At 42.1% G+C, this 14,625-nt stretch overlaps 1 protein-coding gene across 1 annotated transcript; it reads left to right on the top strand.

Moving 5' to 3' along the window:
* The first annotated feature begins 4,295 nt into the window (after positions 1 to 4,295).
* On the top strand, positions 4,296 to 11,450 carry LOC138584307 (zinc finger protein 585B). The gene is made up of 2 exons (XM_069656503.1): positions 4,296 to 4,364; positions 7,902 to 11,450. The coding sequence occupies exon 2, from the start codon at positions 7,954 to 7,956 to the stop codon at positions 10,897 to 10,899; it is 2,946 nt and encodes a 981-aa protein (XP_069512604.1). The 5' UTR covers positions 4,296 to 4,364; positions 7,902 to 7,953; the 3' UTR covers positions 10,900 to 11,450.
* Positions 11,451 to 14,625: the final 3,175 nt, after the last annotated feature.

Here is a 14,625-nt window from a genome sequence, read left to right as displayed (position 1 = left end):
GTCTTCTTGTGTGGGTTGTTAATGTTCTGCCAGTGCCTCTGTCAGTTTCCTCCCGCACAAGTCTAAGGACTAAGAAAATGTACATTAGGCAAACATATAGCTTGACTTGGTGGTTTTCTGCAAGTGATAGCCTTGTGAGAGAATTGCAACATGTCCAGAGTGCACCCTGCATCTCACCTAAAGACCCGAGAATACGCAGGGACAGCAAACAGGTAAATCCTCCAGATTGGGTTCCTGCCTTCATTCTCTCCAAAATACTATTTCTATTTGATGCTTTGCTTATAATTTCTTAGTTCTAATAGTTTTCCATTTGAAAGCAGATGTAATGGTGGAAATTTCCAAAGCCATAGTCTGTGATTATTGATATTTGGGCTTTTCATTGCAAACAGAATTATAGTAAAATAGTCAATAAAACAATTTTATACATTTTTAACATTTAAAAAAACATTTGAAGTGATTTGCAAGTGTGAACAATGTAAAAACCCTGCACTTCATTTAAGAAGGTAACAATTTGATCTCATAATATAAAACCAATAAATTAAGAATAGATATTACTCTTATAGTCTGAGTTACAGCCACAACCTCATGACTGAGACTGCAGGTGCAGAAAACACAACTCACTTCTGAGTGGATGATCTAGACTGAAGCACTGAAGATACTTTTGAGGATTACAAGATTAAAAGCCTAGTGAATTATGTTCAGAACCAGTGAATGACTCAACCAATCCATTACTGCCAGTCACCAACAAGCAAAATCCTGATGCTCTGGACTATAAAGGAAATGGTTAAAAAGGTAACTTAAGGGTTGACTCTGGGATTTCAGTACTAGGAAGACTGTTCACTTCTGTTTGCTGTACATCGCAATGATAAATTATGCTGCACATCAAACATGCTCCGGAGCAGGTTATGTTCGAGATGAGGGAACAACCCCTTGAAACCACTGGCTACTGACTAATCAAACTCTTGATCCTGAAGCTCCATGAGAAGATTGTGAGAGGGGAAGAGGGTAAGACTGTTCAGAGACCAGAAAAATACTTAATTATTATTCAAATGAGAGTTTTTCAATGTGCTTCTCATGGACATCATCCTGCAACAGAAACTGATTAAAGCACCGAAGCCTTGTACCTTATACTTAAGTAAGAATACTTACTGTAGTAATTATGTTTATATGTATATTTTTTCTTTTGTGCCTAAGTACCAGGCTGGAGCTGAAAGAATAACAATCAAACTGTTATACATGCCATAAGGATGAGTCTGACCAACGCATCAACTTAACAAAATACGCAAAGCTAACATTTGATCTTGTGCGCTGATGACGGAGCAGTTACCAACCATGGAATCCCTGGGTTGACTTAGCGGGTTGATAACCAGCATTGTGTGTTTAGTGCGATTGCATTTCTTAGGGTTAGTGAAGCCAGATAACCAACAGATATCCTTCGTATGTTAACCCAGGACCCAGGAAACGTGGACCTGAGAGCAGCCCTTTGTCCACCAATTCCTTTCTTGTTGGGAAATTGAGAAGCTGTCACTCCATTCAACTTTGCAAAGTTCCATCGATTGGGGATGTGAGGACACGCCATTGTAGCTCAAGTGCCACTACCTATCATTAGTGCTTCTTTGAGTACACTGGAATTGATACAGTCCGTCCTGCAGGGAGCTAAGCCAGATAAAAAACTAGTTCATGCATAAGGTATACAATTTTTTTCACTTTGACAAAGGTCCCAGCCAAGATTCGCTTCAGATACTGCCCTATTTTTTCATTAATCTTCAGATTATTAGGAAGGCACCTAGAGACCAGGAGTCTCCCTTCATGTAGCTCACACAATCAAGGGTGTGTAAGTGTTTTACAGATATATGGTTTATTAAACGCAAATAGTTTACGATTTATCCACTGGCTTTTGTACACACAAGATGTTGGCCACTCCTGCCCAGCTCAACAGCTTGAGGAAGTGTTTTGCAAACATCAGAACTGTGTTCTTACAAGGCTGTGAAAGAAAATGAGGCATTGTCTGAAGAATAGGAAGCTGACTTGCAGCGCATTTTTACTGTTAACATCAACTGTTCCCCATGTTGAAGAGGTACAAATGAGGTATAGTACCATCAGAATATGTTAGGACTTGCCTGGAAACAGCCTTACCAATATTCAGTTCTGCCGGCCAAGCTGCGTTATTTCTGACAGGGAATGGATTGACTTACTTTTTTGTTACCAATGAATCCATCGACTCAAAGCTAAGTCATACATCTAAGTTTAAATTCCACTCAAAGGAGGCAAGGTTCAGTTGTATATAGCAACTGAAGTTGTCCCTTTACTTCTTGGTGGATCTTACAGTTGACATGCAAAAATCTTAGATCCATGGTTGGCGAGCTGCGCCACAGTAAAGACCCAAGACCGCACAACCTCTCTGTATACGGTCTACCTGTCTGTGTTTGCCTGCACATCTCTTAAGATGTCATCTGCAGGTCAAGCTCCTGGCAATCATGGACTTCAGCGCCTATCCCAGTGACTCAATAGCTCTCTTATCAGCCAGAGATGGGCTTTAAGTTGTGCAGCTCAGGGGCAAGATGTAGGTCATGTGGTCACATCTCCTTTCAGGGCCTGGAGGGAGAAGATGGGCATCCACTACCCATTGCTGCTTGATTGTTATGTATAAGTCATTGAAATAAAGTATAAATGTTACTGTTTTACAGAGATTAAGCAACTGGTTGACAGGGCAATGAGATAACTTAAACTACTACTACCACCATGGGTTTTTCCCATTCTGACATTAAGATTGAAACTTTATATGTTTGTGTGAAATGGATGCATACTCTTGTCCTTTGCAACTTTGCAGATCTGCAAGACAACAAAGACGGGCAAAGCCAATTTGAAAAAACTATATGGTTCAAAGTAATGTGTACAGTACAGTTAAAGAGTATTATAAAAGTGCACATAACTGTGTTTTGGGTTTTTTTTTTGCAATTCCAGGGATTTTCCTCAAGAACAAGGAGAGCTTGTCCTTGCACTTTGTGCTACAGCAACAGCACTCTGGTCTTCCATAAATGCAGCTTCTCATCATATGTACACTAACAGCCAGCCAAAGTAATCTTGTATCAGCTATTTGCAGTGTGTTTCTAACGGCTAATAAAAATCCTCTGCACACATGTAGATTGGTACAACCAGCCAGTAAATCAGGAGCTTGGCGCCTTTGGTACTGTTTCTCCCCACACCCACAAGAAATGGTGCTAATGACTATCACATTTTTAACTTGCCATCAGTCATGAATAAGACCTTAAGATACCTTAAGTCAACCACCAACTGTTTGACCTTAAGAACCATTTCTTCAGATTGTCCACAGTCACCAGGGGTGGGTCACCAACAAGACTTTTTTTTAGGCCCCAGACCAGCAAGGGTCTCTGAGCTCCAAGGTTCACTATGTGGCGGTTTTTGCTCATTTATTAAATATATTTTATACAGAGATTCCAAAACAGCACAGTAAGGAAGCTCCACCATTACGCTGCCTTTGTCCTCTTATTATCAAACACACATCATCATCCTATTGCTGTCCCAGTGTGTGATTTTACACAGGATTCTGTCATTGGAGGGAGGAAAAGAGGCGTGACACAGGGCCAGCTTCACCTATCAAACGGCACCGTTCCGTCCTGCTGGTTCCCTCATTTACTTCCTCTGCTGCCAGCTCGGGTGGAGGTTGGCCCCATCTTTCCACCTCTGTACCTTTTACAAAGACAGAAAAGCTGAATAACGGTGTGAAAGGGTCTACTCTGTGCTCCTCAGACCTTGAGGTGAGATCTTGATTTAAATTCTAGTCAAGCCTAAAGGTGCAGTACTAACTTACAAAAACCCAATGCACGAGGAGACACGAGAACCAAAGGGAGTCTACAGCTCATTTGTGGCCTGGGGACCCCTTGTTGTTTAATGAAGTCCATAACCTTGCATTGGAGGTGTAAATGCAGTTTAAGTCAGCCTAATGGACAGTTCAATAAGAGAACCTTCTGTGTTAGCCACCATGAGTGCACCACGTGACCTGCAATATCAACTGTGGCCACAACGACAAATCGCGGTGCACCCATGGCGCATAACCAAGCACTTTCTCCAGCAGACTTGGGATAACTGCGCATGCGCGGTAAAATCCTCTTGTGTCTTTCCGTTCCGCGCCTGTCGCAGCTGCAGCTCTCAACCATCTGAGATCAGAGCTCTTCCTCTTGGCTGAGTATCACGTTTTTTTCACCACAGAGCTGCGCAGAACCGAGTTTCCCCTGAGAGTTCATGGTCTCTGCATGGCCAGATGTCTGCTGAGCCATTTCTTCTCCTCCTGCCCAGCCATTGTGGCTTCGCTGTGACGGATAACGTCTTCGCTCCTATGGCTGGTGAGTACGTGAAGATAGAAACGGTTGGTTATTGTGCAGGAGCTGGTCCACAGGTCGTGGTAGGTAGCTTCCTAACGTTAGTTATTCATTTTTCGGCCTTCCTTAGGAACGTGGCCGACCACCTCCCCCTGGTTAGCTTTCTCTAGCAGCCCTTCTGAGATGTTTGACCAAGCTAGTATCCTAGGCATTATGTATGTTGGGGTCAACTGCTAACCTCACAAACGCTATCGATTATGGTGCTCTTGTGAAAAGCGCGGTAGCAAAGGGTGGTTGCTCGTTAAAACAACACTGTATGTTCGTGTTGCATTAACGTGTTTTTTTTGGTAGAACATCAGTATGTTCGTTAGCAATGTTGCCAGCATTAGCAAGCTAACAATGCGTTAGCGTTAGACCCCCAATATGCTGTGGTGACAGCAGCGGTCCTGTCAGTGTTGTCGTTTTGTTTATGTTTACAAAATGTTTGCAGGATTAGTTGCTTTTTAAGATCGCTGTCGTTTACTCAATCGGACAATGAAAGTTGCAAATAGGGCTTCCTGCCCCGTGAACTTCATCTGATATAATCATATGAATTTATGCTGGGGTATTTTTCTGAACTAATCAAAACAGTTCAGAATTTGTAGTCAAAGGACTGAATAGTAGATGAAGGTGTCCATCTTTAAGAAGGTAAACATGTTAATCTGGGAGTCTAGCCATATAATTATCACAATTTATTTTGTAATGTGTATGTGTCCAAAAACAAAGTGGTTAATATCTGCTTGTTAATGTTTTAAGTATAATGTATTAGAAGTACATTATCATTAACCTGTCAGAATTTAATTGGCAGGTGAAAATAATACCCTGGAAACATTCTGAATTTTGCTGCTTTGGTACATGATAAATCAGTAGTTATAATGGATCATCCTGCAGTGACGCTTTAATTCTTGTCATTTGAGATTAAAAAAAAAATACAGTCAGTATTTTGGTCAAGGTTGTCTCTTTATATGATGCTAAGGTCAAAGGTTGCCCAAATTGCAAAAAGCATGTCTCACCCCAGCTCTCTATTTACTTGTAGATGTAAATTTCCACAATTCACCCTTTAGGTATTAAGAATTGATAAGCAATCATAACAGTGCAGAAAATAATGTCTTCTGGTAGCGCAATTTGTGACAAACAGGGGCGCCTCAGAAGCTTACTTAGAGAGGCCAAACTGTATACATTAAGCTGACACATATCGGAAATTTACACCAATCAGCCATAACATTATGTCCACCTGCCTAATATTGTGTAGGTCCACATTTGCTGCCAAAACAGCCCTGACCCATCGAGGCAGGGACTCCACTAGACCTCTGAAGGTGTGCTGTGGTATCTGGCACCAAGACGTTAGCAGCAGATCCTTTAAGTCCTGTAAGTTGCAAGGTGGGGCCTCCATGGATCTGACTTGTTTGTCCAGCACATACCACAGATGCTCTATTGGATCGAGATCTGGGGAAATTGGAGGCCAAGTCAACACCTTGAACTCGTTGTCGTGTTCCTCAAACCATTCCTGAACCATGTTTGCAGAGTGGCAGGGTGCATTATCCTGCTGAAAGAGGCCACTGCTATTAGGGAATACTGTTTCCACAAAAGGGTGTACTTGGTCTGCAACAATGTTTAGGTTGGTGGTACGTGTCAAAGTAACATCCACATGAATGGCAGGACCCAAGGTTTCCCAGCAGAACATTGCCCTAAGCATTACACTGCTGATAGAGGTAGATACTGATAGAGCAGGAACATCCCACAGGAACTGCAGTTTTGGAGATGTTCTGACCAAGTTGTCTAGCCATCACAATTTGGCCCTTGTCAGAGTCGCTCACATCCTTACGCTCACCCATTTTTCCTGCTTCCAACTAGGGCTGGGCGATATGGCCAAACTCCTATATCACGATATACGATTTTGTATATCTCGATAACGATATATATCACGATATATCATGTTTTCTATAGACAAAACGCAAATGATAGACATTTTCATATTGTTTTAACGAAATACTGTATGTTGTCATATTGCCCAGCCCTACTTCCAACGCATCATCTTCAAGGACAAAATGTATACCTAACATATCCCACCAACTGACAGGTGCCATTGTGACAAGATAATCAATGTTATTCATTTCACCTGACAGTGGTCATAATGTTATGGCTGATCGGTGTATTGATCAATTGTTGTTATTACCCATACCTGTAACAGTTGGCGCAGGGAGTAAAAGCATTATTACAGTGAAAACAAAAAGTTTATTGTGACACTGTGGGCCTTGTGAGGTCGCTTTTCAAATCATTCTGGTTCTGTTGGGAAGTGTGTCAAATGCAACAGAATCTGGGTCAGTGTGGATTTATACATTTTATCAACTGCAAGCAAATGTGTGCTCAGAGCTGGGTGAGTTACTAATGTAAGAATCACTGTTTGAAGATTGCCCTTCAGGCAATCCACAGAGGAAAGGAGAAATCTTTAGTGAGTCATAACAGTTATAATAATAAGTTTTAAAAAACACCTTAAATACACCTGTATATAGACAGTGCACTGACTGTTAACAATGAAACAACCACCTAATGGTAAGAAATCTGTCTAAATTAATAAGATATTAATATTACAAATGAATGTACACAAAATAAAAAGTAAGTCAGGTGTAACTCATTCTGCAAAACTACAACAGGTTTATATTACTATTACAGGTTCATATTTGAATGTAATCCTGTTACATTAACTATGATGTGCTGTTATGTGGACATAGGACAGCTAGCTTCCTTTATGAGGGACTAAACGTATCTTCAAAATCAGGTGTAGCTCAGTAAAACTGTCATGGTCTGGCCCTGCTCAGATGCAAGATGGCTGTTTCTGCATAGTTTTCTTTCCTACAAAAAATAATGAAGTGGTGAGGCTCAAACATACTGCACAAAGCCATTTTAATGGGCGTGAATCTGCAGCTATTGGTTGTGTTCCTGCAGAAGAAGACCTGATGGATTTGCAGGCAGATCTGTGTCTCTTTGTGTTGCAATCAAGGTCATCCCTCAGGTGCTCTGTGCAATTCGATGCTGGAAGGTCGAGCAGGCCAAGGCTGCAGTGCCTAAGCATAGCTGGTCTTAGCCCCTGGCCCAAAACACATAAACATGCTCTGCCGTACTTATGGTGCAGAGAGTATTGGGGAGATGAGCGCAGTGCACACCATATCAAACTACCTTTCTATGCCATTGTTGTGAACTAACATGCATAGATTTAGCTTGTTGAATACTATGCTAATGTGCAATAATTTCACATGGAAGTATGCTCCAGGTGCAAAGGTAGACAGAAATATAGGATGTATAAACACAATCTTTAACACAATCGTTTCCTCACGCTTGCATTACTTTCGAAGCCATTTTCGAGGAACATTTTACCCCCATAAGACTCGCATGAATGAGAAAAGTATTTTGGTGTGTACAGAATAAGATTTATTGTTGAAAAATGATTTTGCTAATGTTCAAATTGTGATTTTCCGTTTCACTGGATGACGTTGTTTTGTATCTGTTCTGTGTGATTTGCAGGCAACGCCCCTTGCATGACTTCAACTCCGTGATTGCCTTGTGCGTCGCTGCCATGATGCTCGGGTTACAGGGAAGTACTTCCTCCTCAAAAGTGTTTCGTTGTGTGGCCTGTTCAGCCACCTTCACTGGATTGGCCTCCTTGCTTGTACATCAGGCAACCCATGCGAGTGCACTCTCCAAGGGGTCTGCCACTCCACAGCCTAGCAGCAGCCCACGTGAAACACTTTTCTTAAGTATGGACTCCAGTGAGCATCCAAGTCCATCCACACTATTGCCTGAGAGCTCCTTACCTTCTTTTTATATTTGTGATTGTGGAGAGGAATTTCAAGACTTCAGTCTTATGCTCGAGCATAAGCAGTCGCATGTCTCTCAACTACAGCTACAACAACCTCTGGTTATTAATAGTACTCACTCTGGAACAGGGTTTGATAAATCGATTCCCACCCAACATGGTTTGGGTCTCAGTTGTCCCTCTACCTCAAGGTCTTCAGCTGTCGAACCACCCCCATTAACAGCCGGTAAAGCGGATGTAAGCTTGGAAGATGGCATTGCCATAGTAACCCCTCCTCAAGGCCAGAGCACACCTCCTCAAGATGACAGTGAGAAACGGCTTGAAAACATGTCAGCCAAATCCGAGCTAATACAAGACACTGTAGAGGACATGCATTTCCAAGACAAAACAAATTCTCTCCTCCACAGTGAAAATAGTGAGAGTTTACCCAGAAGTAATGCCCTAATGAAGCTGCTTGCATCAGCTTACATGAAGTGCTCTCCGGATTCTCAGTCCCAGAACCAAAACGATAACACAGTAACCCCAAAACAAGAAGTCGTCCCTGTTGACATAACATCAGGAGCAAAAACGGAGGTGCCCCCGATCAACGATCTCTCTATTGCACAGTTGAGGCGTCTGCTTGCAACACCTGGTATTCAAACAAAAGCTCCATCCATAAGCAAAGTTCTTGAGTCCAGTAAAAAGAGGGTTGTCTCTCTGACTAAGACTTTCTCACCTGTTGTAGTTCTCGAAACTCGTCAAAAGCTTAAGGATCCTGGCAGTAATGACATATATGGGAGATATCAATGTGGCCGATGTCGTAGGGTCTTTCAAAACTTGGACCGACTGACAGAGCATCATTTCTTGCACAAAAAAGAGAGGATTAAATGTTGTCGGCGCTGCAAACAGCTGATTATTGGGCGTCTGCCTTTACCTGACAATCACATATGCCCTCAATTGGGAAACAAGACCACACAGCTGTCAAGCTTAAAAAACAAGTTTCCGTTTGCCCCTAAAATAGTGCCATTCCATAGTCAAAACAATGCAAGAAAAGTTTTCTTCTGTCCATTGTGCAAGCACAGCTACGCCCGGAGATGGAACCTCAAAATGCACAAGTGCCAGGGCCCGGGGTCAGCCCCATCTAGGCTGGCCACTCCACCCATTCAGAAGATGATAGTATTGAGATCGAACAGTAAAGCCAAAACTGATGCAGAGATTAAAGATGGAGCTCAAATTTCCAAGAGCATTGCTGTGGGCACTGTTACTGGTCGTATCAAGGTAGAGGTGACCTCTCCAGACTCTGAGCAGTTAGCCTGGACAAGTCCAGCCAAAAGCTTCTCCCCATTTTACCCCAAATCTTCTGTTAAGGAGCAGCCCAATGATGCTGCTTTGTGTGGGATTTCGCTCCAGCAAGGAGAAAAAAACAGTTGCTGGGATGCAGCAGCAGGTGATAAAGAAGACAGTAATGAAGGGCAGTGGACAATGCCCTTGGATGATGAAATGGAGGTGCTTAGCTCTACTGAGAAAGCTGAAAATGGTGCAGAGGGGAAGAAATCTCAGTCAGTCGAACAAGCAGAGGCGGCACCCACTAGCCTGCGCTATTTTGTCAGAGATGGTGTAAAACGTTACCCTTGTACCAGGTGCCAGAAAACCTACAGTCGGCCTTCAACTTTAAGGCGCCATCTAAGGCTGTGTGGGTTTAGGCTACGGGGTCTTGCAACTGTAGCACATAGTGGTACTCAGGGTGCCACACCAGTAAATGCCAACAACAATAAACCAATGTTTCCTTGTTTTGTCTGTGGGAGGGCCTTTAACCGCAAAGATAACATGATGACTCACAGGAAGAAGTGTCAGTTGCGACGAGCAATGACTGATGCTGCGGGAGGGACTGTGCAGCAGAGTATGTCAGGCAACGCAACAGACTGTCAAACCCAGGAAGATGATGGAGGCAACTGGGGCATCATGTCATTACCCTCTGTACTTCCAAGGAGGGTGACATGTGAGTGTGGTGTTGGATTTACATCTCCACGGCTTCTCCTGGAGCATCTGCAGAAGCATGCACAGGAATCATACACATGTCCGACTTGTGGAGAGACCGTTAGTTCCTGGGCAGACTATGAAGTTCATCTGCAGATCCATATGCATCCTCATCACCAACTGCTGAAGGGAATACAACCACAGCGATCGCAACCTCTTCTACTACGATTTCAGCAGCAACAGCAGCCTCAGCAGCAGCCACCTCAGTCAGTGCATCAGCCTGCACATAAGCAAACTGTCAAAGCAGCGCCGACTCCAAATCCTACAAAAAAGCAGCGGATTGTATGCACACGATGTGGCAACACTTTCGCCACTCGTTGTTCCCTTCGAAGGCACTTATCCTGGAATCGATGCAAAGGTGCACGGGCCACAAACCCACCCTCAAACCCACCTAAAACTTATCACTGCTCCCATTGCAACTCTGACTTCCCAAACACAATCAGTCTTTTATTTCACCAGAGGAGTGGGGCTTGCAAACCCGTTATAAAGCCTGTGCGTTGCCCTGTTTGTCTTCGCTGGTTTGGCACTGTGGACACTTTGCAGAAACACTTGCTTACCCACAAACAGTCTGAAACATATCGCTGTGATGTTTGTCAGGGTACTTATCCCAGCCTTAAATCACTCAAAAACCACCGCAGGAGGATCCATCGCATCATGGCCGGAGACACTAAGCCAAAAACACAAGAATAACTGACTTATTACTACATTTTTCGTAAAAAATGTCTAAAACTGATAATTGTGCATAGATACTTTATTGATCCCGAGGGAAATTTAGGCAATATGGTTTGTTCTTCCCATAATTGCCATTTGAAATGTAGTTTTTTTTTTGTTTTATGATTGTGGATTTTTAGTGTCCAGGAGTTATGACATTTTACAGCCTCGTTATTTTTAAAGCAACTCTGAGAGTGTTATAGTAGCTTGCCAATGTAAAAAAACAAACAAAAGCTTTGCTAAACTGTTCATTTTAGTTAAATCAACTTAATCCCTTTATTACCATAGCTTCATTAGCCTGTAAATTTGATAATCAAACTTTTATCACAAAGATTGTGATGTAGCTTGTAGTTTGTGGTGTCAATAAACACACTAGTATGTAAAACACGTTGCATTCTGTTTTGTGAAATGGGATCAAACATCTTAAATGTGTTGTGGCCAAAAAAAATGCAGCATTGGTACAATGAGATGTTACTTTAAACATGTTTAGTGAATGTTTTAAAATGACTGTCATAAATTGTGGAATAAAAATCCAGTTATGTCTGTCAAACGTGACTGGTTAACTGAAATTAAAGCCGGTAAAAGCAAAATTTTTGCTAAATGTAATGTACACACGTAGTGTAATCTGAAAAATAGATATCTTCATTGATGTCATCATTCGGCCTTTGTTAAAATACTTAAATACCAATTAGATGAACCATTGGGGAGACCAGATACAAAGAGTTGACAGTTTTTTCTTGGTTCACAAGATTTAAGTGTATAGTTACTTCCGGGTTGATTTAATATAGTTCTTCTTCCTTCATGGTGTGCATTCTTGTGTTAACTGGGTTAATTTGCCTTCAGGTTATGTATGAGAGTGTGAAAACTAATAGCTGAGCCAAAGCATTGAGGTTTTACTGTGGGTCAAGGGGTTTGTGCTTGTCTGTGAATTTCTGGGCAGGTACAATAGATAGTAAATATATATACAATGAACCATTGCATTAACAGACATGGTAAGGGCCTATGGTGGCTCTTTTTATTAACTAATATTAAGTCCCTGTGTTGAGGACACATACACAACCCACAGGTACAAATGTATTGTATTGTAGTACAATTACTGGTACAACACTTCAGTTTTATTTTTGAATTAAATTCAGTGACACTCCCATTTATATTTATTATATTATTTCCTGACATTTAGAAAAATAAATTTGCTTTATTGCCAAGTAGGTTTTCACATACAAGTATTTTTTTTTATTCCAAACATAACATACTGGAACGTGCTTAGCATGGACTGAGGGGTGTTGTCCACAGAATATCTGCAATGTCCTAAAATGTCATGCATTGAGTCAGATGTTGAGACTTGGGTAACACATTGTGTCCAAGAGGTATGTAGGATGTCAGTGGAGATACTAGGAGTTTTTGATTAGGCCAGCTGCGGCTGTCCGTAAACTTCCATGCTTGCCTCAGGGTCCTGGTGGGGCCCCTCAGTGGATTGCTCTCATCCTTGGCAGTGTCAGCAGCGTACCAGATGGTGATGGAGGACATGAGGATGAACCATCATTGAGTCTGGTAGATTGAACACTAAAAATCTTGTTTACTCTCCTAGGCAAAGGCGCACACTCGTCCACAACACGTCTTGCTACACCCGGGGGTCCTTTAAGCATAAATTCAGTATGGAAGAGTCTTCAAGATGCTCAGAATCATGTAAAGTTAAAACATCTATAAACTCCTGTGTTTAATGTCATGACTGATCTGTCAACCTCATGATAGATTTATTCATGACGAGAACACTAAAACTTACCAACTGTAAAAACCTCAGAAAGATAAAGATTTTAGGTGAAACAGTTACTCCTGTCGATAGGTGTCAGTATACGGCAGTAAAACCCGGACTTCTGCCTGTCGAAGCGCGCCATCCACCGAAGAAGAGGGCGGGTCCTTCCTCTTCTTATTTTCTGGATAGGCTAATAGGCTAACTGCAAGCTGCTCTTTCAAAACGCCGGCAAGTTATCTCGCTTATGAATGTCTGAAAAACGACAACCGACAAGCTGTTTGCGAATTGTCGCAAACATTTATCAGAATAAAGACACAGTCGGACTTTAAACATTTGAATGTGAAGGTAAGCCAACGTTATTTCCCGTGAGCTAGTTGAAGCTAACGTTAGCATTGTAGGCTGGTAGCAATGCACGCGCGCGTTCAACAAAATAACATTGAAATTATAAAACGAGTCGCTAGCACATTTCTACAATTATTTATTTGTATCAAAATTAATACGAATATACCATCGTATACTATTGATAGGTGAATCTATTGTAAGCAAGTATATCAAAACCGTTGGGGTGTAGTGTAAGAAATGATTTGAAAAAGATTATATTATTACCTTATCTTAGAAGTTTGGATTTGAAAGCAAATAAAGATAAGGGTTGAAAGGATGCTGTTTTAGCCATAACAAAATATTCATCTTTATTAAGCGTATCATTTAGTTTGTTTTTTGTATGTAGCCTTTAGCATGACTAGCTCCTCTGAGTCAGATTAAACCACTTACCATTGCATGATTAGGTATAACTGAATTATAGATGTTGCCATTGCAGTGACATTCTGTTTGAATGTAATTAATTCTAAAACCTGTATTCACCAGGAAAGGTGCTCCAGAGTGCGCCACATCAACAGTGAACACATCCCTGCCTAACGTCATCATGGAGGCAGGGAGGCAAAAACTGCAAAACATCCTGGAGGATGGTTTAGGCAAAGACTTGATGAATGCCGGCCGGTTTTGCTTCAGCTGTGAGCAGATATTTGCAAATCGGAGATGCTTGGAGGAACATATGTGTTCTGCTGCAAGTCACATCTGCTCCTGTGGAACTGAGTTTGCTGAATACAGAGACATGCTGGAACACAGCACTACACATGAACCAGGACACCAAGTGCTTGATCATGAAACCATAAGGAAGCGGCGAATTGAGAAGCGCATGGCAGAGGAAGCACAGCTGAAAAGATTAGAGACGGGTGAGGTAGTCTGGAAGGCACCTAAATTGGGCAATGTGTCATCAATTTCTTTGCAAGGAAAGCCAATGCTGCAGGTACCCATCACATCAGTTCTTCTGCCACAAGTTTCCATGCAGTCTGCGCAGTTTTCACAAGTGCCTGAGTTACACCCTTCTGTGTCACAAGCATCTTTGCTCCAAAATCCTATCTCCTCCGTGACAGACATGAAGGATATTTTTGCAGGTGTAGGTTCACCGACAGTGGATCTTTGGACACTTTACCAGCCAGTGGTGTTGTTAAAAACTGTGCGCAAATTTAGCAAGAAAAAGCCATACTCTTGCAGTAAATGTGGTCAGTGTTTTATGACGAAGACCTCACTTATATCCCACCACAGCTCTCATGTCACAGATAAAGTTTCTGGTTGTATAGGATGTGGGCTGCTGCTCTCCAGCAAGAAAGTAGTGCCTCGCTTCCATGTTTGTAACTCCCCCAACAATGCTCCCAAATACAAACTTGTCACTGCAAGACCGCTAGGTATCAACATGCTAGAACCAAGAACAAAAAGGAGTCCGAATCTGAGTGCTCAAGGGCCTCATGTCCCCTCCTTTTTACAGCTGAAAAGCCAGAATCCCAGTGCAGCCAATAAGAATGGTCAGGCGCCCCATGGCGCTTCCACCCTGCAGATGATAAATCTGAATATCAGAACTTATAATCAAAGCAATCTGGGGCTCCATGTCCCTC

Source organism: Semicossyphus pulcher, unplaced genomic scaffold (assembly GCF_022749685.1).
Source record: "Semicossyphus pulcher isolate SPU_LCO1_2020_fin unplaced genomic scaffold, fSemPul1.0.p SCAF_9, whole genome shotgun sequence".
NCBI classification, from domain to species: Eukaryota; Metazoa; Chordata; class Actinopteri; order Labriformes; family Labridae; genus Semicossyphus; species Semicossyphus pulcher.
Note: the sequence above shows the minus strand (reverse complement) of the source record. Positions and strands in the feature narration are given on the sequence as shown.